The sequence below is a fragment of the Vigna umbellata genome, chromosome 7 (assembly GCF_029865625.1).
Source record: "Vigna umbellata cultivar VRB3 chromosome 7, Vumbellata_1.0, whole genome shotgun sequence".
NCBI lineage: Eukaryota > Viridiplantae > Streptophyta > Magnoliopsida > Fabales > Fabaceae > Vigna > Vigna umbellata.
In genome coordinates this window covers 32,437,649-32,463,705 of record NC_142171.1, presented here as the reverse complement: position 1 = coordinate 32,463,705, position 26,057 = coordinate 32,437,649, and the positions used below count along the sequence as shown (strand labels likewise).

Sequence of the window (26,057 nt, the reverse complement as noted above, 5' to 3'; positions counted from 1 at the left end):
CCCAATTTCTAATCCTCCTGGATTATTTTATATACTTAAATAGACATGGACAAGTGTTTCTAAACCGTACTAACATCATTCTAAAGTGTTTCCTAACTAAATTCCACTTCAAAATCTACAAAAACCTCAACTTATGGCCCAAATTTGAATTCTACCACTTTTAGCACAATTTTGTGAAACTTAGGGAGCCTAACAAGTCTCAAATGACATATCCCAACTGACCAATTCAAAACCTAACTCATAAATCAAATTTTCACCATTCCACTTCCTATAAATTAGCCCTAAACCAAGACAATTTGCCCTTATACGTAACCAGCCAATGTTAACACAGATTTTTCACATTTCATACATTCAACACAGTCTAAACATTATTCAATGCAGTTCATATTCAAGGTTTCTCCACTCACATAAAACCACCACATTGCATACATTACGTCTACCATCAAAAACCTAATTTCATTTCAATACATATTATACTCACATACTCTTCACACATACACAATCAATTACCAATTAAATTAAGAATCTAGTTTCCCTTACCTCAAAGAAATCTGCATAGCTCTATAAAACCCCGACAGTTGCTTGCACTACAAGGAAAATCTAGAAAAACCTACAAATCACCGAATGGTGATAGAAGAGAAACCTTAGAACCTAAATTGAGTCAAGAATTGAAGAAGAAGAACTCTTGATCCATGCAAACATAACTTCTTCACAGGATAAGAAACCCTAAACACCAAAGAAAGGAGTTTACCGCTTACCTGCTCGATTCAACAAATTGATCGGTCAGATTGGTAGCCCTTAACGCTGGGATCACATAGACACTTCCTGACAGTTGAACAAATGATTAAGGAATGAGAAAGGTTAAAGAGAAGTGAGAGGAAATAGAGAAGATAGTGTTTTATTTGTTTAAAAGGTATTTAGATAATGAGACGAGCTTTAGAAAGTCATATTTATATTATAAAATTATTTTAAATTAAAATAATTGGTCTCATTATTTTAATACACCTATCTAATATAATACTCTATTTTCTAGGTTCTTACAGCTGATATTGGTGGTGCGAGCAAGGTATATGTCGTATTCGCGTTTTTGCTTTCCCCTTTGGATTTGCTTTTTTCGTTTTGGTTTGTGCCCTTTTCTTTGTTGTTAACAAATTTTTTGTGTTTGTGGTAAGTAGTTTATGCAAAGCTTCTATAGCTTTGAAGAAAGGACAAGGTATCAGCAATATCTATGTTGATGGATGTGTTTACATGTTGTAGGTAAATTTTATATATTGATTGACATGTAAATGTTGTATGTTGTTGATTGAATTATGACTAATTTTGATGTTTTTGTTGTATTTCAGGTTTGGTTTTGTGATAATTTCATTCTTTCAAATTTTGTTGTAGACAAATTCACAAGACTATTGCATTGGATGAATACAAATGTGGGTGGCAAGTTCATTAAATGTGTTGTGGAGACGGGTGTGGTATGTAGTTTGTTATTTGAATTTTTTATGTTATAGTATATTTGGTGAAGTTTGTTCTTGAAATGACTAGTTTTATACAATGGTAAACGAGGGAGGCATTTACATTGACAAACCCATTATAAACAACCTTATGAAGGAAGTACGACGAAAGCGTTATAAGAGTAAAACTTGTAGAACTCCCTACACCGGATATCGTCTCAAACATGACTGATTTGTGTATTTAGTGATTATTGGCAGTAGGATATCAATGTAGAGAGAGGTAAAGGTAAATTTAAATGTATTGTAACAAATATTTTAAATGTTAATAAAGATGTAGCTTATTCCCTTTGTAATTGTCATTTTCATTTGAATTGTTGTTGGTCATCATTGTTGATCATTCATAAATTTTGATTTTATGAACAATTTTTATTTCATTTGCTCATGTTTGATGGTGAAAAGATCTTGAAAACTAAAGTTTGGCCACTCCATTGTGGAGGAAAGACCTCACGTGGGTGTTTTCAGCATAGTAGATCAAGTCCTGCAACATGTTCAGGAAACAGATGTCCCGGTAATTGATTACATCATCCTTGTAATCGATTATCAGGGGCTAAAGGCTTTTCTGTACAAACGTTAGTGCGTACTCCCCAACTGTGAGAGCCTCACTCCCCATGGGCATTTTTGGGTCCTTATTGGTGCCTTTCTCAAATTTTGTCAATGGAGGACACTTGTTCCTCATGGTTGATGGTGTGAAGACCTTGAAAACTGAAGTTTGGCCACTCCATTGTGGAAGGTGGGTGTTTTGAGCATGGTAGGTGAAGTCATTCAACATGTTCAGCCAAAAGATGCCCTTGTAATCGATTACATCATCCTTGTAATCGATTAAAAGGGGCCAAATGGCTTTTTGTACAAAAAGTTGGTGCTTACTCCCTAAGAGCCTCATTCCCCATAGGCATTTTTTTGACATTCAAGGTGTCTTTTTGAATATTTTACAATGGATAAAATGTCTTCCTAAGCGTTGATGGTATGAAGTGCTTAAAACTCGTACATTGCCCACTCCGTTGTGGAGGAAAAATCCCATGTGGGTGTTTTCAGCGTGGTAGGTCAAGTCTTGTAGGCAACAAATGCCCTTGTAATCAATTAAATCATTCATGTAATTGATTATCAGGGGCCAAATGGCTTTTTGTACAAAACATTGGTGTGTAATCCTCAATTGTGAGAGCCTCACTCCCCATAGACATTTTTTTTTATATTAAGGGTGCCTTTTTGAATATTTTGCAATGGATAACACGTCTTCTTAAGGGTTGACGGTGTGAAGTGATTAAAAACTATAGTTTGCCCACTCCATTGTGGAGGAAAGACCCCATGTGAATTTTTTCAGCATGGTAGGTCAAGTCTTGCAACATGTTCAAGCAGCAGATGCCTTGGTAATCAATTACATCATCCTTGTAATCGATTACAAGGGGCCAAATGGGATTTTGTATAAAAAGTTGGTGCGTATTCCCTAGATGTGAGAGCCTCACTCTCCATGAGCATTCATTTTGAATATTTTGCAATGGATAACACATCTTCCTAATGATTGATTTTATTCATACAATTCTTATTTTGCACCACTCATTGTGGAAGACCTTTGTATTCTACATAACAAATTGGAAAATGTATGTTATACATTAATAAAAAAAACCTTTCAAAATTGATAAATCAATAGATTAATAAAAAAACCTTATAATATTTATAAAGTAATACAGTATTTATAAAGTAATACAGTATTCAAAAAGTACATAATCAAACTAAATAACATTATGCTATCAAATCTAAGAAGGCGATTGTTCATCAAAGCGACTACGTGAGTAAATCATTTGTTTCTCTATGTTTCCAACTCGAGCTGCCATCATGTCAAATCTTCTGGCCATGTTGTCAAACTCGATGCCCACGAAGGTCTGAAGATCTTGGATGTCGTTTATGACTTCAGTCAGCGTTGCATAAGAATTGTCTTGTGGATTACCAGAAGTTTCTCCAACTTCATGCTCTTTATTACCCTCATCTACTTTGTGAACCCATATTCCCTTAGCATTTTGTTTAAAACCAAATGAGGCTATAACTTCACCTTCAATCCTATGTTTAATCTTAATTTGGGTAAAAGGATCAATGTCTGTAAGGACCCCAAAATGGTCCATGTATATGGTAATCAAATGAGGATATGGTAGATGGACGTTGTTCCTTAATACCCTTTTCATCCTATGTCTAATGAGATGCCCCCTATTAATCTAAACGGAATTGAAAAGGGCCCACATCAACATAATATCCTCTTTTGTTTCTTGTGCAACATTACTTGGACGAGGAACTAATATACGACAAAGAACGTAATGAAGTATCCTACTTTCAACCTTCATATTCCCGGCCAATATTCTAGTGTGTACGTTTGCACCAGGTTTGCAAATCATTTGCCTAGAAGTTACAGAGTCATATTCGTCCTTCCACTCATCAATAAAAGTTCCTTCAAAAGGAACACCAAGACAAGGGAGGAAATTGAGTTCATGAAAAAGAGTTGGGTTTATTGTCATTTTCATCTTTTTCACCTCGTTTCGAATAACTCCGGAATCGGAAATACACATGTTGTAGAAAACTCACACTAATTCAAGATTGAAATGTCTTCTATAGGAGACGAAATTCTTTAGCCCAGCATTTGACAAGATTTCGTAGAATTGAAAATTTCGACCTTCAAAGAAATCCTTAGTAAGATACTTTCCTTCGATGATGGGATGCTCAAAAAAATGGGAAGAAAACCTTTCATATTGCTCATCCGTGGAGAAAAGCTCATTACTTGTTGGTGGTGGGGATGACTGTGGGTTGTGGTGACGGCGACGACCCCCTATGGAAGAGGAAGCCCTTTTCTTTTTGTTAGCGTGATCTGCCATTGGGAATTTGGTAGGGTTTAGGGTTTTCGTAGTGGGAACAAAGTTGGAAGGGTATTTTGAAGGGGGAAGGGGGAAGTGGGAGAGAGAAAGAATTGTTACATGCAGAGTGTTGGGGACAAAAATCTAAGGTTTCAACAGTGGGCAGATAACAGGGTTTCAACTACAGCTTCTTCATTGGCTTTACCTGAAGGACCCTCTTCTAACTTTGCAGACTTTAGAACATGACAAAGTTCCTTTCTAAGAGCTGTAATATTCTCTTTCAAATTTCTTAGCTTCAAGTTGTTTTTTCCCATACTTTCCTCAGCGGCTTCTTTCCGACTGTCATCATCTTCATTTTCAGATCCTACTTCTTCATCCCTCGATCCTTCAGGCCTTACTCCCTCATCCACATGGAAAGCAGCTTGGATGAGGGGGTTTCGACTATCCTGCTCCCTTAGGTACCAATCGAAATATATCTATAATAATGAAACGCAAAAAATTACTCAAGCTTTGTTAAGTCTGAAAACATGCTTAGGATTTATTGAACATTCAAAACCAGGTGGTTGTTCCACACACACTTCTTATTTGATTTTTCCATTCAAGAATACACTTTTTACACCCATTTGATATAATTTCATTTTATTGAAAGCAACAAATGATAATAGATTATGAATGGCGTAATTAATACCTTCTTGTTGTGAATAAACTTTTGCAACCAGTCTTGTCTTATTTCTTATTACCTTCCCATCTTCGTCTAATTTATTACAATAAACCTATTGGGCTCCAACCACATATTTCCCTTAGGGCAGTTCCACAAGCTTCCACATATCATTCTTTTGCAATTGTCCAAGCTCTTCCTTTATTGTATCTACCCATGATTCATCTTCTAAAGCATCGTTAACATTGGATGGCTTTATTTGTGAGATAAGAGAAATTGGTGTTTGTTTGTAGTAAGATCTTGTTCTAATTGTTAAATTGTCTGTAGTCACACAAAAACAGAACAAATGTAGGAGCAACCAGGAAATCAATCCAAGGATTCAATTAAAACTAAGTTTGGAAAGTTAAGTGAAGTCTTTTATTATTTACTAATTATCTAGACAAGGTGGGAACAATTAAAATGGAATTAAAAAGGAAAGAAACTCTAAACTAAAATATGTTATAAAGAAAGAAAGGAACTAAGCAAAAGGAAGGAATAGAAAATAAAAATCTAAACTAATAGGAAATGGACCTAAAATGTATAATGAAAATTGATATGAGACAAGATAAAATAACACTAAAAAAATAAAACAGAACCTATTTAATATCGCTATAAAGAAAAAAATCATTATTCAAAAGGGAAAATTCAAATGAACAAACAATATGAAATCATTGTATAAGCTAAACTAATCTAAATTATGTTCACCAAGAATAAAAGCCAAGATAACTAAAAATACAAACATAACCTGTGATCAAAGTGAAATACACATTAATTTGGAAGAAAAAGTCAGAATGCACTTACACGAAGACATCTTGTTGAATTAAAATCTACTTTAGCTATTTTGGTTCGTATTTCAGAACCTAAATTGACATTTTTTAACCATTCATCCAATCAATATACATCATACCAAATTGCAAATTTTACATTAAAAAATACCAAGAACCAATAAGGACATGATCTAAAAATTTATCTTAAAACATAATCATAATATCCTATTCTAATTCGTGTAAATGTAAAAAAAATCCTAACCTACAAGCACTATTGCTATCAAATACCACTAGAATCATCTAAAAAAAATAGATATGAACCATGAATCAGTCTTAAAACCTATTTCAATATAAAAGAATCAAAACAAAAAACTAACTTGGACAAAATCAATGACTAATTCTATTTGCAAAACAGAACCAATTCTTAAACTTTTGTGCACCTTTAGTTTTAATGAGAAAACTAACACATAAAAAACAATTCATCTTAAGAAGCAAACTAGAATCAAGAAATAACACCTAACTACTCTCAACCAATCAAAATAACCTAACAGTAATTATCTAACTAAATTGAACTTCACATAAAATCAGAATATGTACCTGGAATTGATCAAAATGACTTGCTAAAACATAAAAAAAAAAGTTTAAACCCTCAAATGGTTTTCATATTTGTATGAGAATCTCAAGTGGGTTCTCATCTTTGTAATTGTCTCAATTGGGTCCTAATATTTGTAAAATTAAGCCAATTTTACCCTGTCTGTTAAATGTTCCCAAACTGTGTTAATTGATGCTAAGCTGTAATTATTTTTAAGAGGACCTGTCATTGTGATTGAATTTAGTGAGTGACGTGTTTTACCATCTCAATTCCACCTAACATTTAAAGAGGTGTGAGAGACTTCTGACTGGAACCATATCTTCTCCTCCCTCTCCCTCCGCATCCTCCCCCTGTTGTTACACTGGCGCCACCACCAACAACCACCACCGTCCAACGAAACAACAAATATTCAAAACTTTTGCCCTCTCACCGGCAGCGTCATGTGGGCCAGGCTTTCGAAGATAAGAAAGAACACCTTCCGTTTCAGACTGCCACCATAATTCTGCTACTTCCTTCGTAAGGATAACAACTAATCTATTTTCAGTCTCCAAATCCATTTTTGAGTGTCTAACTGTAACATCCCAAAATATAGTGATAACCATAATCAGAATTAATTACATTAATCATTAAAACAGTGCAGTCTTTACAAAAAGATACGAGGTCCAAAACGTCGAACGGCTTAAGATACAAAATGTAATGTAGCCGACGGTATACAAATTCTAAGACTAAACAAAATACTAACAGCTACCACATGTCGAGCACTCTAGGGCTCGACCTTAATCCCTACTTCAACCGGATCGACATCTTCTGAAATTTCTTCCGCCAGCGCCTCTTCCAGCAGCTCACTTCCATCTGCTCCCATCCACATGAATGATCATCGCAAGGACAAGACGGACGTACAAAGACAATCCACAACACAAAGAAGAGGACACAGGGTAAGCTTATTGAATTTAATTCAAGTAAAATCATTCATTTCATAGTACATCAACATATCAAATATTGCACAACATATAATTAAATCAATCCATTAACTCAAATCAATTCCTGATACTAGACTGACCGTCCGGACTGTATGAATCTGTGTAGCTACAGGCGTCCTTGCACCCGAGTGGTGTAGTAACTGTATTACACTCGACAGCTGCCACTCGAGGTTAGTCCGTTTCTTACGTCGCCCATGTTAACTTATGGACTAAGGACCTCCTGCCATTCCCACACATGAACCACTCTCCTCTACGTGAAAACGAGTGTCACGGAATATCAGGATGGACCAAGCCAGCATTAGCATGCCCACAGTCATACTTTACCAAATTCCACATTCAACATGTGTGAGTCGTTCCTCCCTGGAACGCTCGTACAACAATCATAACCATTTAATCATCTTATATTATGTTCGTCATTCAAAACCTTTCACTTTTATTCTCATTTTTGTCTTTCAGTCCGAGTACGTAAATATTGAACTTTCAGCCCTCTTTATAACGAGGACGACCGAGAACGGGTGCTCGACACTGTCGGTCGACACAGATGAATGATCTGTATTAAGGAGGGTGCTCGACACTGTCGGTCGACACAGATGAATGATCTGTATTACGAAGGGTGCTCGACACTGTCGTCGATACAGATGGATGATCGGTATAATCAAGGGGCTCGACATTGTCGGTCGACACAGATGAAGGATCTGTACTACGAGGATGCTCGACATTGAGGTCGACACAGATGAATGATCTGTATTACGAGGATGCTCGACATTGACGGTTGACACAGATGAATGATCTGTATTACGAGGATGCTCGACATTGACGGTCGACACAGATGAATGATCTGTATTACGAGGATGGTCGACATTGACGGTCGACACAGATGAAGGATCTGTATTTCAAGGATTTTTCAAGAAAAGAGTAAGAGCGCTTGGTGTAAGACCGAGCACTACCCAATACGATTACTATGTGTAAGATCGACACTGCTCATTTTTGAGCTCTAAGTAAAAGACCTACGCAACTCATGCTCGACCAGAATCCTTCCCAAAGGAAAGTATTCCATTTCAAAGAAGTTTACTGGAACACCAAACGGTCGAGAACCGTTTAATGTCGGACACACGTTATCATAGGGAATTTGATATTCAAGTTTCACTTACGTTCACTACTCCTAAGCAGGTATATTTCATATTCACACGTATCACTCATATCATACATTTCAACCAATCTATACCATGTTCATGCAGTACAACAACGTTCGACCATGCATACTCAACCAATATACACTTCATACTTATGATCATATATCAACAATCAGATAACACAGTTCATACTTCATGCGACACACATAATGTTCATACAGTACAAGACAAACATACGAATTAAATTTAATAAGCTTCCTTTACCTGGATCAGAAGTGAACGTCCTAACTCAAGGTGTTTGGTTCGTCCGCTAACAGTTCTCTACTCACACAGGATCACTTAATTCTTCCAACCCGATCTAACCATAAAAACCAAGAAATACTAAGAACTCAACCCTTGATGCAACCAGGATTTGGTTTTGCATGAGATAGAAAACGTTCGACGAAGAAGAGAGACTTACCAGTATCAGAACGTTGAGGTGATCGGTTCAAAACGAAGCTCACGACACCAGGAACGTTCCTACGGTTCTGAAACGTGGTCGGAGAAGAAGGTGATGAGTTACTGTAAAGAGAAAGTGAAGGTTTCTAGAGAGAAGTGGAGGAAACGAAAGGTTGGGTTCTGAAGAAGAAGATGAATGGTGCAGGTGAGAGAGGAAATTTTCAAAAGTTCTAGTTGTGTCAACTCACGTTCGGTCGACGAACGTCTCTCAAGTTGACACCTGCACACCGAACTCTAAAATGGGAAGCTTCTCCCGCGACAGGTTGCGTGTGTGCATGCAGTGTTGGGTACGTTTTTAATGTTTCAGAGAAATGATGGGTGCGGCTTTTCCGTGTACGACAGAGAGGGAGGGGATCAGATTAGGTAGTGGGTTTTACTGGCTGAGAAATGATGTGGCGTGCATTAATGGTGAGGATGTCAGAAATTATCTTTTGCTAAATATTAAGGGTCTTACATTCTCCCTAACTACAAAAATTTTCGTCCTCGAAAATTAAAACTTACCCGTAAACAAGTGTGGGTACAAGTCCTTCATGGCGCTTTCCACTTCCCACGTTGAGTCACCGGTTTTAGCGTCCCACACTACCTTCACCAAACGAACGTCCTTTCCTTTGTGTAGCTTGGTACGACTGTCTTCCACACGTACTGGTTGTAACTCCAGTGTTCGGTCTGGGCGCAATTGGACGTCTTCCAACTCCAACACATGAGAAGGGTTAGCTATATACTTCCGGAGTTGGGAAACGTGGAAGACAGGATGAAGGTTTGGCAACCGAGGAGGCAAGGCAAGTTCGTAGGCTACTGGCCCAATCTTCCTTAGTATTTGATAGGGTCCGACGAACTTCGGGGATAATTTCTTTGGTCGCATAGCTCTGCCGACTCCCGTAGTTGGGTTCAGTCTAAGGAATACGTGATCGCCAGCTTGGAACTCTAACGGTCTTCTTCTCTTGTCGGCATAGGACTTCTGCCTGCTCCTTGACGTTTTCAACCTCTCCTGGATTAACTTCACTTTTTCTGTCGTCTGCTGGATAAGTTCGGGTCCAGTTAGCACGTTCTCTCCTTCCTTGAACCAACAGAGTGGCGTTCGACATTTTCTCCCATAAAGAGCTTCAAACGGTGCCATTCCAATGCTCGCCTGAAAACTGTTGTTGTACGTGAACTCCACTAGCGGCAGGACCTCATCCCAGGCGCCTAAGTGATCTAGGACGCACGTTCTCAGCAAATCTTCCAGCGTCTGGATGGTCCGTTCAGACTGGCCGTCCGTCTGAGGGTGATAAGCTGAACTCATCTGCAGTTTGCTTCCCAACTCGCCTTGTAACGATTGCCAAAACCGAGATGTGAATCTCGTGTCTCGGTCAGAAATTATGCTCGACGGCACTCCATGCAGACGAACAATTTCCTGAATGTAGAGCTTGGCCAGATTGGTCATCGACATCTTCAAATTTACTGCCAGGAAATGGGCGCTCTTCGTCAGTCGATCCACGATCACCCAAATTGAGTCATGATTTCTGATCGTACGTGGTAGGTGAGTCACGAAGTCCATGGATATGCTATCCCACTTCCATTCGGGAATCTCCAACTGCTGAAGTAAGCCGCCTGGTCGTTGGTGTTCAGCCTTTGCACGCTGGCAAGTTAAACATGATGCCACAAAACGAGCGACATCACTCTTCATTCCAGGCCACCAAAATGATTTCCGGAGGTCTTGATACATCTTGGTCATGCCAGGATGCATGCTAAGACGGCTGTGGTGACCTTCCTCCAGAATAATTCTCTTCAGATCTCCATCATTCGAAATGCACGTCCGACCCTGATAACGTAAGAAACCGTCCGTTCCAGTGTTAAACTCTTTAGCCTGATCCGTACCGAGGGCATTAAATATCTTCACTAACTCTTCATCCTCTCGTTGCTTCGTTCTGATCCGCTCAAACACGTCGCTGGATATTCTAAGGTTACAACACTTGATACTGTTCGACTCCAGCTCGAATTGTAACCTTAGGTCTCTAAAGCTTTCCACCAAACTCAGCTCGCGCACCATCATGGACGACACATGTACCACTTTTCTGCTTAGAGCGTCCGCTACCACGTTCGCCTTTCCTGGATGGTAGAGTAGCTCGAAATCATAATCCTTTAAGAACTCAAGCCACCTCCTCTGCCTCATATTCAACTCCTTCTGATCAAAGAGGTACTTGAGACTCTTGTGATCACTGAAAACTTGGAACGTGGATCCATACAAGAAATGCCTCCAAATCTTCAGTGCAAACACGACTGCTGCCAACTCTAAGTCGTGGGTGGGGTAATTCTTCTCGTGAATTTTCAGTTGTCGAGAGGCGTACGCCACCGCTCGCCTTTCTTGCATAAGCACACAGCCCAACCCTTGATGGGACGCGTCACAGTATACTTCAAAGGGCTTGGACGTGTCCGGAATGATTAGTACTGGAGCGCTCGTCAACTTATTCTTCAACTCTTGAAAACGCTCTTCACATAAATCAGTCCACGCGAACGGTTGGTCCTTCCTGGTAAGCTGTGTCAGTGGCGCTACTATCTTAGAAAATCCTTCAATGAAGCGTCGATAGTAGCCCGCGAGACCAACAAAACTCCTTACTTCCATGACCGAACGCGGACTTTCCCATTCCGTAACTGCTCGTACCTTTGCCGGGTCCACAGAGATCCCTTCAGCTGACACAACGTGCCCCAAGAACTGCACGCTCTTCATCCAAAATTCACACTTTGATAACTTGGCGTACAGTTCCTTCTCCCTCAATACGCCAAGTACAACCCGTAAGTGTTCTTCATGCTCTTCATGGCTCTTGGAGTAAATCAGGATATCATCAATGAAGACCACTACGAACTTGTCCAGATATGGTCGGAATATCCTGTTCATGTAGTCCATGAAGATTGCTGGCGCGTTCGTCACACCAAACGGCATCACTACATACTCGTAGTGTCCGTAACGAGACCTGAAAGCAGTCTTCTGGATGTCGCTCTCCTTCACCCTGATCTGATGATATCCCGAACGCAAATCAATCTTAGAAAACACCGTCGCCCCATGCAGTTGATCCAATAAATCATCTATCCTTGGCAGCGGGTACTTATTCTTGATGGTCAGCTTGTTCAATTGCCTGTAGTCTATACATAACCGAGAGCTGCCATCCTTCTTTTTCACCAAGAGCACAGGCGCTCCCCATGGTGATACGCTCGGCCTGATAAAATTCTTCTCCATCAGCTCTTCAATCTGCTTTTTGAGTTCAACCAGCTCTGCAGGCGCCATTCGGTATGGTTGAACAGAGATGGGTGCTGCTGTCGTCACCAAGTCAATAGTGAATTCAATTTCACGAACCGGAGGCAGTCCCAGTATCTCGTCTGGAAAAACTTCAGGAAACTCTTCTATGACCGATCGTACTCCATACGGCTCATCTTGTGACGATCGTCCCCACTTCACTCCTTCCATTTCCTCATCTGAGTGCGTCATTATCAGGAAGCAGTAGGCGCCCCCTACTATATCCTCCTTCAGCTGACCGAGCGTCACACCCAAATCTTCTTCGTCTTCTTCAGGAAAAATTAACTCCTTAGCTCCACAATCTATGAGAATGCGATTGGTATTCAGCCAATCCATTCCCAAAATTACCTCTAAGTCTTTTAGAGGCAAACATATGAGGTTCACCTTGTATCTATGCCCTTCTACCTCAATAGGACATCTAACACACACAGTAGATGTCCTGATCTCACCAGCTGCTGGGGTCGACACCACCAGATCAAACTGCATCTCGCTCTCAGTTATTCCCAAATTATCAACGCACGCCTTCGAGATGAAGGAGTGTGTCGCCCCTGAATCAAACAACACACAACATTGCTTTCCATAAATCAAGCAGGTACTGGTGATGAGCGTACCTGAACTCGCTGCTTCCGCTCCGGTAATGGCATACACACGCCCAACAGCTTGGGCTCGACCACCTCTCCCTTGCTGGTTCCTTCCAGCGTTCGGCGACCTCATTATAGCGCGTCCGCCCATATTGCATTCACTCTCCAGATGCCCATTTCTTCTACATCGGGTGCAGAATTTACCTCCCATCAGCTTTGGGCAGGAAGAACGGTAGTGTGGTCCTCCACACTGGAAACAAGTAACGTTCACTTGCCCAGACTGTCCGACAGGAACGATTACCTGTGATCCACTTGCATGAGATGGTTGACTAGGACGAGCGTACGGAGTCCTGTTCCGGTTCAGATTGGGCCTCGACAGAACTGGCCCCCTTGACGCTTGTTGTTTCTTATGTCGTTCCACCTCAGCCATATTTTTCTCTAACACCTTGGCTCTCTCAACCATGGCTGGGAACGACCGAATGCACAAACTGGATATCAACACCTTAAGATCACTTCTTAGCCCGTTTTCAAACTTTCGGCACTGCCACTCCTCACTTGTCGCCATAGTATTGAACCTCACCAAGTGCTTGAACTTATTTGTATATTCTGAAACTGACATACCCCCTTGGACCAGTTGTAGAAATTCCACCTCTTTTGCAAACCGAACGCTGTCAGGGAAGTATTCTTCATAAAATTTACTTCTAAACACTTCCCAAGTGATTGGTTGTTGAGTGTCCGTCAGAATGGCTCTCGCGCTTGCCCACCAGTGGCTCGCTTCTCCAGTAAATAAATACTCCGCGTACGCCAACCTGTTCTCATCTGGACATCTCTTGGCGTTAAAAATCCTCTCTATATCCCTCAGCCACTGATCTGCCTCGTCAGGGAGGCACTTCCCACTGAATTTAGCCGGATGATGTTGGAGAAAACTCTCCAAGCTCCACTCAGCAGCAGGTTGGGCAGCGTTGGAAGAGGACGCTCCCGGCGTGCCTCTGGTGGCGGCAATGAGTTCCATTAATTGTCGCTGAGTAGCTTCGGAGTTCTCGCGTGCGGCCTCAAGACTTCTTAAAGCAGCTGCGTTCTGCTCCATTAGTGTAGCATTTTGTTGTTGCAACCGTTCGATCACGGTTTCCAACAATCTGGCACTGTCGGTCGTATCCGATCCATTGGGTGGTGGAGGAGGAGGAAGTCTAGGCGCCATTTGTTCTCTGGACACAGAGAAAACGAGCGTTAGTTCTGTCCAAGAGTTAAAATGATAATAACTCATTAAACATATAAAAGCACACAGCAAAAACACAGTGCACTCATAACCCTACAGTGTCCTTTAAAAGAACAAAACTGCTCTGATACCACTAATGTAACATCCCAAAATATAGTGATAACCATAATCAGAATTAATTACATTAATCATTAAAACAGTGCAGTCTTTACAAAAAGATACGAGGTCCAAAACGTCGAACGGCTTAAGATACAAAATGTAATGTAGCCGACGGTATACAAATTCTAAGACTAAACAAAATACTAACAGCTACCACATGTCGAGCACTCTAGGGCTCGACCTTAATCCCTACTTCAACCGGATCGACATCTTCTGAAATTTCTTCCGCCAGCGCCTCTTCCAGCAGCTCACTTCCATCTGCTCCCATCCACATCAATGATCATCGCAAGGACAAGATGGACGTACAAAGACAATCGACAACACAAAGAAGAGGACACAGGGTAAGCTTATTGAATTTAATTCAAGTAAAATCATTCATTTCATAGTACATCAACATATCAAATATTGCACAACATATAATTAAATCAATCCATTAACTCAAATCAATTCCTGATACTAGACTGACCGTCCGGACTGTATGAATCTGTGTAGCTACAGGCGTCCTTGCACCCGAGTGGTGTAGTAACTGTATTACACTCGACAGCTGCCACTCGAGGTTAGTCCGTTTCTTACGTCGCCCATGTTAACTTATGGACTAAGGACCTCCTGCCATTCCCACACATGAACCACTCTCCTCTACGTGAAGACGAGTGTCACGGAATATCAGGATGGACCAAGCCAGCATTAGCATGCCCACAGTCATACTTTACCAAATTCCACATTCAACATGTGTGAGTCGTTCCTCCCTGGAACGCTCGTACAACAATCATAACCATTTAATCATCTCATATTATGTTCGTCATTCAAAACCTTTCACTTTTATTCTCATTTTTGTCTTTCAGTCCGAGTACGTAAATATTGAACTTTCAGCCCTCTTTATAACGAGGACGACCGAGAACGGGTGCTCGACACTGTCGGTCGACACAGATGAATGATCTGTATTAAGGAGGGTGCTCGACACTGTCGGTCGACACAGATGAATGATCTGTATTACGAAGGGTGCTCGACACTGTCGTCGATACAGATGGATGATCGGTATAATCAAGGGGCTCGACACTGTCGGTCGACACAGATGAAGGATCTATACTACGAGGATGCTCGACATTGAGGTCGACACAGATGAATGATCTGTATTACGAGGATGCTCGACATTGACGGTTGACACAGATGAATGATCTGTATTACGAGGATGCTCGACATTGACGGTCGACACAGATGAATGATCTGTATTACGAGGATGGTCGACATTGACGGTCGACACAGATGAAGGATCTGTATTTCAAGGATTTTTCAAGAAAAGAGTAAGAGCGCTTGGTGTAAGACCGAGCACTACCCAATACGATTACTATGTGTAAGATCGACACTGCTCATTTTTGAGCTCTAAGTAAAAGACCTACGCAACTCATGCTCGACCAGAATCCTTCCCAAAGGAAAGTATTCCATTTCAAAGAAGTTTACTGGAACACCAAACGGTCGAGAACCGTTTAATGTCGGACACACGTTATCATAGGGAATTTGATATTCAAGTTTCACTTACGTTCACTACTCCTAAGCAGGTATATTTCATATTCACACGTATCACTCATATCATACATTTCAACCAATCTATACCATGTTCATGCAGTACAACAACGTTCGACCATGCATACTCAACCAATATACACTTCATACTTATGATCATATATCAACAATCAGATAACACAGTTCATACTTCATGCGACACACATAATGTTCATACAGTACAAGACAAACATACGAATTAAATTTAATAAGCTTCCTTTACCTGGATCAGAAGTGAACGTCCTAACTCAAGGTGTTTGGTTCGTCCGCTAACAGTTCTCTACTCACACAGGATCACTTAATTCTTCCAACCCGATCTAACCATAAAAACCAAGAAATACTAAGAACTCAACCCTTGATGCAACCAGGATTTGGTTTTGCATGAGATAGAAAACGTTCGACGAAGAAGAGAGACTTACCAGTATCAGAACGTTGAGGTGATCGGTTCAAAACGAAGCTCACGACACCAGGAACGTTCCTACGGTTCTGAAACGTGGTCGGAGAAGAAGGTGATGAGTTACTGTAAAGAGAAAGTGAAGGTTTCTAGAGAGAAGTGGAGGAAACGAAAGGTTGGGTTCTGAAGAAGAAGATGAATGGTGCAGGTGAGAGAGGAAATTTTCAAAAGTTCTAGTTGTGTCAACTCACGTTCGGTCGACGAACGTCTCTCAAGTTGACACCTGCACACCGAACTCTAAAATGGGAAGCTTCTCCCGCGACAGGTTGCGTGTGTGCATGCAGTGTTGGGTACGTTTTTAATGTTTCAGAGAAATGATGGGCGCGGCTTTTCCGTGTACGACAGAGAGGGAGGGGATCAGATTAGGTAGTGGGTTTTACTGGCTGAGAAATGATGTGGCGTGCATTAATGGTGAGGATGTCAGAAATGATCTTTTGCTAAATATCAAGGGTCTTACACTAACCATATTATCCAAAAACAAAAAAATAAAACAAAAGAAACGAGACTTTAATTGAATAAATAACCTTAAAAAAAGAATTAAACAACTCTAGACTGTTGTGCTGCTTTGTGTCAGCAAGGAGAAAGAACCAAAATATGCAGTAAAAAGTCGAAAACAAAAATATGATTTCACATATCACAGACATTTTTAAGTTCACAATGCCCTCTTGATGCAAAAGAATCAAATAACCTAAAATCATGTGGTCACAACAACAAACATCATTATGTATCTTTTATTCAATTGTACTTGATAAGTGAAAAACCTTGCAAAAAATATTTATGAATTTCAAATTGAATCCCAAATTCCCAATCTTAGCGAAAGCTTATGGCATGAAAAGTAACGATCAAGTCTTAAATCCCTAAAACGCACAAAACATGTAGATGATAGGATTTCAATCACAATTAAGAAGATGATGATGGTAATGATGGATGTAGAAGAAAGTACCGATTTTTAACTGAAAAAGGGTTGAAGTGCAAGGTGACCAATTGAAAGGTTGTTGGTAGCAAAGGTCGACTCCGTCACCGAAGTTTCTTTTCGATCAATGACGGTGGTGCTGAAATCGGAATCCTTACTTGGGGTGGACGATGGGAGAGAAGGAGAGAGAGGGCGATGGAAGAGGCTTCAGAGCGGAGTTTGGAGAGTTTGAGAATGAGTACGGAGAAGGTGATGGGGGCGGTGGACCGCGACGATTCGAGTGTCGCCACCGACATAACGGAGTTGGTTGTCGTTAGCATTGGTAGCTGCGTTTTGGAGTGGATTTTTTGGGCCAGTGGGCGTCTCAGCAGCAATGTCTATACGACACGAGGATTTATCACGATGCGAGGCTTTGAGTATCGATTGGGGTTTTTTGGATTGTTCATCTGAGCTTCTCTGTAGGTTAAGGATTTCATATTGGGTGGTTCATTGTTGTGTTTGGATGATTCAAGGACTGATTGAAGACTGTGGTTGAAGAGGGTCCAATCGTGATGGTGAAAATGGTGACTGCCGGCGGTGGCGGTAACGGTGGACCCTAATATGAAGATAAGTAAAATCCTATGTCATGTTATAATGTCTTAAATTAAATAAAAATTTCACATAATCAAATACTTTGACATCGACATGCAACACATCAGTAGCGGTTAACGTTGTCTGTGAAGATTTAACGGACAGGGCTTAATTGGCTCAACTTTTCAAATATTTGGACTCAATTGGCTCAATTTTACAAATATTAAAACCCAATTGAGATAGTTGCAAATATGAGGACCCACTTGAGATTCCCATACAAATATGAGGACCATATGAGGGTTTAAACCAAAAAAAAAGTAATGGATACTCTAAAATTCAAATTATAATGAGAATCCTAACAATAAAATAGATCAAGGCCAACTTCAGAATTGTCAAATGCACAAATCAAATATTTCGAGGCATCAAAATTTGAAACAGGCTTCAACTATCTCTATCCAAAACAATTAACAACCTAAAATAATGATTGAATCAAGAACAAAACTGAAAATTGCATTTAATCGAAAGTTAAAATGGAAATTGTAACAAATCAAAGTAAAAGTGAAGAAATCAATGTTTACTAAGTGTAAAATAGGAAATTACAAGAAAAACAAATAAACACAAACAAAACCTAGACGATCACGGGTTGTCACCACCGTTAATGGCTCTCAACAATTCAAGAGTTCAGAGACTATTCTACAAAATGTGAAAAGAAACCTAAAAAAAGAAAACCCAAACCTCGCAACAAAGTTCTCTTGCGTCTCTCGTCCAAAATCCCCACTCTCCACATTCTATATTCTATATAGGCTTAATACCCTGATGGTCCCTATTTTCGTCAAGTGCGTTCGATTTGGTCCCTATTTTTTTTGTTCAATGTTGTCCTAAAGAATGTAAAATCTGTTCAATTTGGTCCATTTTGCAAACGTCGTTTCAATCGTTAACGACAGACAGTCCAGGTGGGCACAATAGTGTTGAGATGGCATTTGACTACCCACGTGGATTCCCTACAGGAAAAGTGAGGTGGATTTTATGTTTTTTGAAAGTGTATTTCTGATATTTAATGAAACTCATCACTCTTCCGCTTCAGCTTCCCTAACTCGAGCCCAACACCTCAAACACCGCCAAAATGCTCCCTCAATCGCCACAACCCAAGTCTACCCCAAAAGCTATGGTGGCTACTCCATAGATCTCAACTTTGGAGCCCCACCCCAAACCTCCCCCTTCGTTCTTTACACAAGAAGTAGGCTCATCTGGTTCCCCTACACTCCCCGCTACATATGCTCCCATTGTCTCGTCCCAAACATTGACCCCATCAAAAAATTCCTCCACCGCCAAACTCCTCGGTTGCAGATCCCCAAAAACTGAGATTAAAAGCCTTCAAATGCACATTTTTCAATGTTTTGATATCTGGGTATTGGTCTAACACTTTTCCTAGAAGCTCCAAAACAAGAACTAGGTTTTGTGAGAACCCTGATGATATTTTAATTGAAGAAACAAAGATATGTAACTTGGAAAATTAATGAATCAACGAAGCAATTGGTTATTTAATTTTTTATATTAATTACTAATTGGTTATTTAATTTTTTTATATTAATTAATAATAAGATTGGTCTTTAGATTTATACTCTGCAGGTGTTGCCTTTGAAACTCACCGTTTCAATAATTCAGCTGCATCGTTTTGACTAAGTAGCTTTCCCGTCAACGGCCCAAATTGGTGCAGTAGCCCACTTAAGTGACAACTTCAAAGTAGCATCAGTTCCAACCCCATGTGTGGCAGCCTCAGCAGTGTAGCAGGTCAGCCCAATTAATCAGCCAACAATGTTCAGCGGCCCACTTCAGTTCAGTTTCTCTGGTGCCAGCAGCTTCCCACATGCTCAATCTAATTCAGATGGGCTCAAAATCTCTCTTGCAGCAGCCTAATTTATATCTACATCAAAGAAAAAGAATCGATAACAAATTAAAGAAAAGTAAATCCAACAATTAAAAAAAATTATTAAAGATTTTCTAAAAAAATATTATTTTCCTACTAATTAACAAAAACTAAAAATTACACCTAAAAACCTATTTTTAACTAAAATTCTATAAAACTACAAATATAAAGAAAAATCCTAAAACTAGCCTAATTCTAAGAAAATATTTTTAACCTAGAAAAATATGCAAATCTAGAGTGTTATCTTTGGTGTTCTTTGATCTTTCTTTTACATTTTCTTTACTTAGTTGATTCATCAAATCTTTGGATATTGATTTCAAATTTTAAGAACTCTTCAAAGATTTGAAAAAGATTTTATGAAAGATGGTTGGATGTATTGAGAAAATTTCAAGGATTGGAAAACTCCCTTCATCATCTTAGTCTCAACCTTAATTGTGGGAGTGATAGAGGGCTTTAGTAGCTCTTCCTCTTCTTCTCTTATCTCAATCTCTTATTTTTGTATCTTTTCTTTCTCATTACTTTCTTTTATCTTTTTCTCTTCATACTCTCTTCTTCTTTCCTCCTCATTTTTCTCTCTTATTACTTGCTCTTCTTTCTTTCTTTGTTCTTTCTCTCATTTCTCATGCTCCTCAAGCTTTCTTTGTTCTTTATTCCTTCTTTTGTCTTCCTTTCTTCTTCTCTTAATCTTCATTAAATTCTTTTGAACCTTTTCTTGTTTTTCATTAAGAATTCTAAGTTCTTCTTCTAAGGTAGAAAAACATTGTTTTCTTTCAACTATTTCTTTCTTTCCTATCTCTCTCATTTGTTCATCTCTTCTTCTTTGAATCTCTATTTTTCTCTTGTCACTAAAGAGCTTTCTCACTTTTTCTTCAAACTCATCTTCTCTTTCAAAGAACCCTTCTACACTTTTTAGAAAAGTTTTTCCTCTTTTAATGAGTTCTCTTATCTCACATATTTGCTCTTGGTTTATTACAGGGAAGAAGAAACAAATTTTCTTCTCATGCATGCTCTCAAGTCACATCAATCTTTAATTAGAGATTTTCTACCTTTCTAAACCTTAGATTCTCTTTGATTCCACCATTCATTTGAATGTCCTACATACCTACATATGCATAAACTAAGTATATGATATTTACCATGCCTAACTAGGAACGGATGAAGCTCTTATATTGTTTTCTCTCATGCAACGTATAATAATGCACTAGTATTTTCACCGAAGAATGGAAGGTCACTCTTAGCTTTATAATGTAGCTCATTCTCACCATGACTTAGATGCAAGCTAGTATAAGAAATCATTTTTTTTCAAAAGAATTTTGAAAAATGATTTTCACAAATAATCCTACACATTTTTAAGATTTTTGATATTGAATATGCCAAAAACTTAGTATTTCAAATAAAATTCATTAAGAGACTTAAGGAGATAAGAGAAGATTAAGTTCACTTCTAGGAAAGAGAGGTTAATCACTATAAATTTCTTAGACACCAAGTCTTTCCTAGCAAAAGTTTACCTCAAGTTCTCTTGTACCAAACTTCTCAAAGGGATTTAAACTTGAAATAAAATTTGACACACACTAGACTATCACAATTAAAGAAAGCAAATAAAGCTAATCTATGTGGCCTAATGGTGAAGTTAGAGGGAACGTTGGTTCCCTCACACTTACCAACTACAAAATGCAATATTAATCAAAGTCTAATGTTCTTGTTAGGACATATCATGACAAGGCCAAATATTACAAGTCCAAAAAGAAGAAAGGATAAAATTTTAACTTAGAATGAAATACGCACAAATCATTCTCCTCACCAAGTGTTTACTCTCTTGTTTTCTTGTAACTCCATCAAGACCTCAAGCTCCCACTAAGCCTTCATCACCTAGGGTGCTACCTCCAAGTGTTGGCTCATCATAAAGACAAACCTACACCACACCAAGGGAAATAACACCACAAAAACCAAAAGAGTCCAAGGATAAAGCAAGAAAAGGTCTAAAATGAACAAATACTCTTCAAAAGGAATTTGACATGGACAAAACAGAGTTTAATTATGAGACAAGCAAGCAATTAAATGGTCAAGAAAGAAGGTTTAACACATCAAAAGGAACATGAACTAAACCTTTATTGTTGTTCGGGAATCAATGTAATCCTTTGAAACTCTCATGTATTGAATTTGTTCTTCAAGATCTTTTTAAGATACATGCTTTCTTTCATTAATTGTTAGAGTTTTTCCTCTTTGCTCAAAGCATACATTTTTTAACTCATTTGATGTCATGATTATTGATTTTGTCGATATGGACACATACGAGGAAATCTAGATCTGGGGAATCTCTCCCAATAGTAGTATAAACCTAGACATAGGAGTATGATGGTTGGTGTCCTTTAAGCTTCTATGTTGTGTAATGCATGAGTAATTGCTAGGGAGACAATACATTATAAACTAGTGATTATGATTAGGCTTTCTTCGCCGAGGCATCGGGTTTAAGGTAATTTAGAAAGTGGCATTAACAATTAATAAAGAAAGATGAATTCTTGATTACATGAGAGTGGATAGGATGAAATTGATAAACCCCAACAACATATTCATTCATATATTTCAAATCATGTGTTCTGTTTCTTCTTGCCCATTGGACAATACATGCATTCATATTTACTTTTCAGTATTTTGCATTTAAAACTTACAAGAATTGGTTCTACAAGTCTTAGATAATCAATAAATCACATAGCTGTCTAGGCCGTGAGTCCTTTGGGAGAATGATACTTGGTCTTACCAGTTTTATTACTTGATACGATTCGGTTACACTTGTCGAGGGTTAAACAAGTTTTTGGCGCCGTTGCCGGGGACTCGTGGTTTAACTAGTGTGATTTTTTATTAACTTTGACTTGATTTGTATTTTGATTTATTATTTTTTTATTTTAGTTTTGTATATTTAAGTTTATCTTTTTGGTTTTTGTTTTTATCTTTTTGTATTTCTAATTTTATTTGTTTTATCTTTCTATCTTCTATTTTTTTTTATTCTCTATCTTTTTGTGCTAACAATTGTTTCTAGGAACTTGTTTTCTTGTGTATGCAGGAAGCAATTCGCACTTGAAGCAAGAAAAATTCAGAACCTCTTCTTGAAGGCTTGGACGAGAGTAGACGGAGGAGAAGAATTCGTACATCTAGAGAACTTTTCGCTCCTTCAGAAACACTCTTACAACCTTCACCATAAAGGTTTAACCAAAGCACTGAAAATATGGCAGAGGAGAATAATGGTAGACGCACTCTTGCATATTACACCACTGTGGTTGGCCCTCAACATTTTAACAGTATAGCAAGGCCAAGGGTCAATGCTGCAAACATGGAGGTGAAACCAACATTGATACAACTGGTAAAGAGTAATCAATTTAATGGGTTATCACATGAAAGTCCATATGAGCATCTCACTACCTTTAATGAAATTTGTAACACAATGAAGATAAATGGGGTGCCGGGTGAAGCAATCAAGCTTAGCTTGTTTCCTTTCTCATTGGGAGGCAATGCTAAGTTATGGTTAAACTCTTTTCCAGAAGGAAGCTTTACAGAGTGGGAAGCTGTGGTTGCAAAGTTTTTAAACAAATACTTCCCACAATCTAAAGTCAATAAAGGGAAGCAAGAGATATCTTCTTTCAGACAAGGCATGGAAGAGACATTAGGTCAAGCATGGGATCGTTATAAAAGTTTGTTGAGAAAAACTACCACGCATGGCTTTGATGAAGCAACAATAGTCTTACTTTTCCTTGGAGGTCTTTGTTCACAAACCAAGTTAATGCTAGATGCCTCAGCAAGAGGTAATATTAAATGGAAGACTCTAGAGGAAGCAACTGATTTGACAGAGAATATGGCTACTAATGACAATGAGTTGCACAGTGAAAGAGGAACTCCAATTCTACAATTGCAATCAAATGATGCCTTGCTCGCTCATAACAAAATCATTATTCAGAAGTAACAAAGAAGCTTTCCCTCTTACCTCAAGAGATAAATAATATTTCAATGGTTCAAAGGCAGCAGAAACAGTGGCAGCCACAATCTACTCCATATGTGAAAACAACAAAATTGGAGGATATCTTCCAACAATTCATGAAAATGAGCACCTCTTATTGTAAAAATGTGGAAGTTGCATTCAACAATATGAAGATGAATCTTAGGCGAGTGGTCAACAAGATAGAAGGCTGTGAAAAGAATGCAAAGAGTACTTTGAGGGAAGACTGTAAAACCATTGTAACAAGAAGCGGTCAAGTGTTAGAGGAAAGAAAAATAGAGAGAAAAGAGAGAGAAAATGAGAGTGGAAAAGAGACACTTGAGTGGAAAGATAAGATTGAGAAAGAAAAAAAGAGAGAGGAGGAAGATGAGAGAAAAAGAGAAAGAGAGTTAGAAAAGACACTTCCTTACCCAAAGATTTATTCAAGGAAGGAGAAAGAAAAACAGTTTGAAAGGTTCATGGAGATGTTTAAAAAACTAGATATTACTATTCCTTTCTCTGAAGCATTGCAACTAATGTCATTGTGAAGGAGACCATTAAAGTGCAAGGTAATTGCAGTGCAATCATACAACAATTGCCTCCTAAGTTTAAAGATCCAGGGAGCTTCACTATTCCATGCACCATAGGAGAATTGGAAGTTGGAAGGGCGCTGATTGATTTGGGAGCTAGCATCAATTTGATGTCGCTTTCTGTGTTCAAAAGAATTGAGGGTTTATAACTCAAACCCACTAGAATGGAACTTCAATTGGAGGACAAGTCTCTTAAATATCCGTATGGGGTAGTTGAACATGTGCTGGTAAGGGTTGACAAATTTGTTTTTCCAGTGGATTTTGTTATAATGGAGATGGAGGAAAATGGAGATGTGTCTCTAATTCTTGGGAGACCATTTATGAAGACTGCCAAAGTTCTAATTGATGTGGAGAATGGTAATCTTAAATTGAGAGTTCAAGATGAAGAAGTGAATTTTGATGTATTCAAAGCCATGACACATCCGAAAGATGATAAAGCATGTTTTCAATTTGATGTACTTGATGAAGTTTGTATGGTGCAAGAAAGGATGGTATGTTATTCTTCTCCACTAGAGAAAACTCTTATTGATGCTTGTGAAGACTTAAATGAAGAAGAGAAATTGATAGATGAATGTATGACAGACTTGGAGACATTGAAGGAGATTCTAGTGGAAGATGCTAAGTTTGAGACGCTTGATACCAAAGAAAAAGTCAAAGCAAAGAAGTTAGAATTAAAAATGTTACCATCACACTTAAAATATGTTTTTCTAGAAGAAGATGGAACAAAACTAGTCATCATCAATAATTCTTTGCTTCTTGAAGAAGAAGGAAAGTTGGTAGAAATATTGAAAGCCAACAAAGCAGCTATTGGGTGGTCAATCTCAGATCTTAAAGGTATAAGTCCAACTTATTGTATGCACAACATCTTTATGGAAGATGACTATAGGCCGAGTGCTCAACCACAGAGAAGACTAAATCCTGTCATGAAGGAGGTTGTTAGAAAAGAAGTATTGAAACTCTTGGAAGCTGGCATTATTTATCCAATCTCTGACAGTGAATGGGTAAGTCCAGTGCAGGTAGTTCCAAAGAAAGGTGGGATGACAATAATCTATAATGAGAAGAATGAGTTTATTCCTACTCGGACTGTTATTGGATGGCAAATGTGCATTGATTACAGGAAATTGAATAAAGCCACCAGGAAGGATCATTTTCCTCTTCCTTTCATGGACCAGATGCTGGAGAGATTGGCAGGTCATGCTTTTTATTGTTTCTAGATGGATACTCTGGATGCAACCAAATTGTGGTAGATCCAAAAGACCAAGAGAAGACGACCTTCACATGTCCTTTTGGTGTCTTTTCCTACAGAAAGATGTCATTTGGATTATGTAATGCCCCAGCTACATTTCAAAGGTGTATGCAGGCAATTTTTTCAGATCTCATAGAGAAATGCATTGAAGTCTTCATGGATGATTTCTCAATTTTTGGAGATTCCTTCCAAAGGTGCTTGGCGAATCTGGATATTGTCCTCAAAAGATGTGTTCAGACTAATCTGGTACTTAATTGGGAAAAATGTCATTTCATGGTAATAGAAGGAATTGTGTTAGGGCATAAGATTTCTTCTAAGGGGATTGAAGTAGATAAAGCCAAAGTAGAGGTTATTGAGAAACTTCCTCCACCAACAAATGTGAAAGGAATCAGAAGCTTTTTAGGTCATGCAGGATTCTATAGAAGATTTATTAAAGACTTTTCAAAAATTGCAAAGCCATCGAGTAATTTACTGGTTAAAGATGTACCTTTTGTGATGAATGATGAATGTTTAAAAGCTTTTGACATATTGAAAAGCAAATTGATTTCGGCTTCAGTGATTGTAGCTCCATATTGGAATCATAATTTTGAACTAATG

At 38.8% G+C, this 26,057-nt stretch overlaps 1 protein-coding gene across 1 annotated transcript; it reads right to left on the bottom strand.

The window, feature by feature from the left end:
- Positions 1–4,491: 4,491 nt before the first annotated feature.
- On the bottom strand, positions 4,492–13,945 carry LOC148195756 (uncharacterized). The gene is made up of 8 exons (XM_088095280.1): positions 12,889–13,945; positions 12,194–12,546; positions 11,090–11,986; positions 10,178–10,306; positions 9,508–10,063; positions 6,826–6,966; positions 5,212–5,318; positions 4,492–4,815 (listed from the first exon to the last, which is right to left on the bottom strand). Exons 1-8 carry the CDS (start codon positions 13,943–13,945, stop codon positions 4,492–4,494), a joined length of 3,564 nt encoding a protein of 1,187 aa, XP_087951406.1.
- Between the last annotated feature and the right edge of the window lie 12,112 nt (positions 13,946–26,057).

What these genes read in the sequence shown, in the direction of transcription:
- LOC148195756 (XM_088095280.1), bottom strand. Translation starts at nt 13,945, where the DNA reads ATGGAGCAGAACGCAGCTGCTTTAAGAAGTCTTGAGGCCGCACGCGAG. An exon ending in AGAATTTTATCAGGCCGAGC is followed by an intron (nt 11,987 to 12,193) that starts GTATCACCATGG and finishes ATCAGGGTGAAG; the next exon opens with GAGAGCGACATCCAGAAGAC. An exon ending in ACTTAGGCGCCTGGGATGAG is followed by an intron (nt 10,064 to 10,177) that starts GTCCTGCCGCTA and finishes TGTTGGTTCAAG; the next exon opens with GAAGGAGAGAACGTGCTAAC.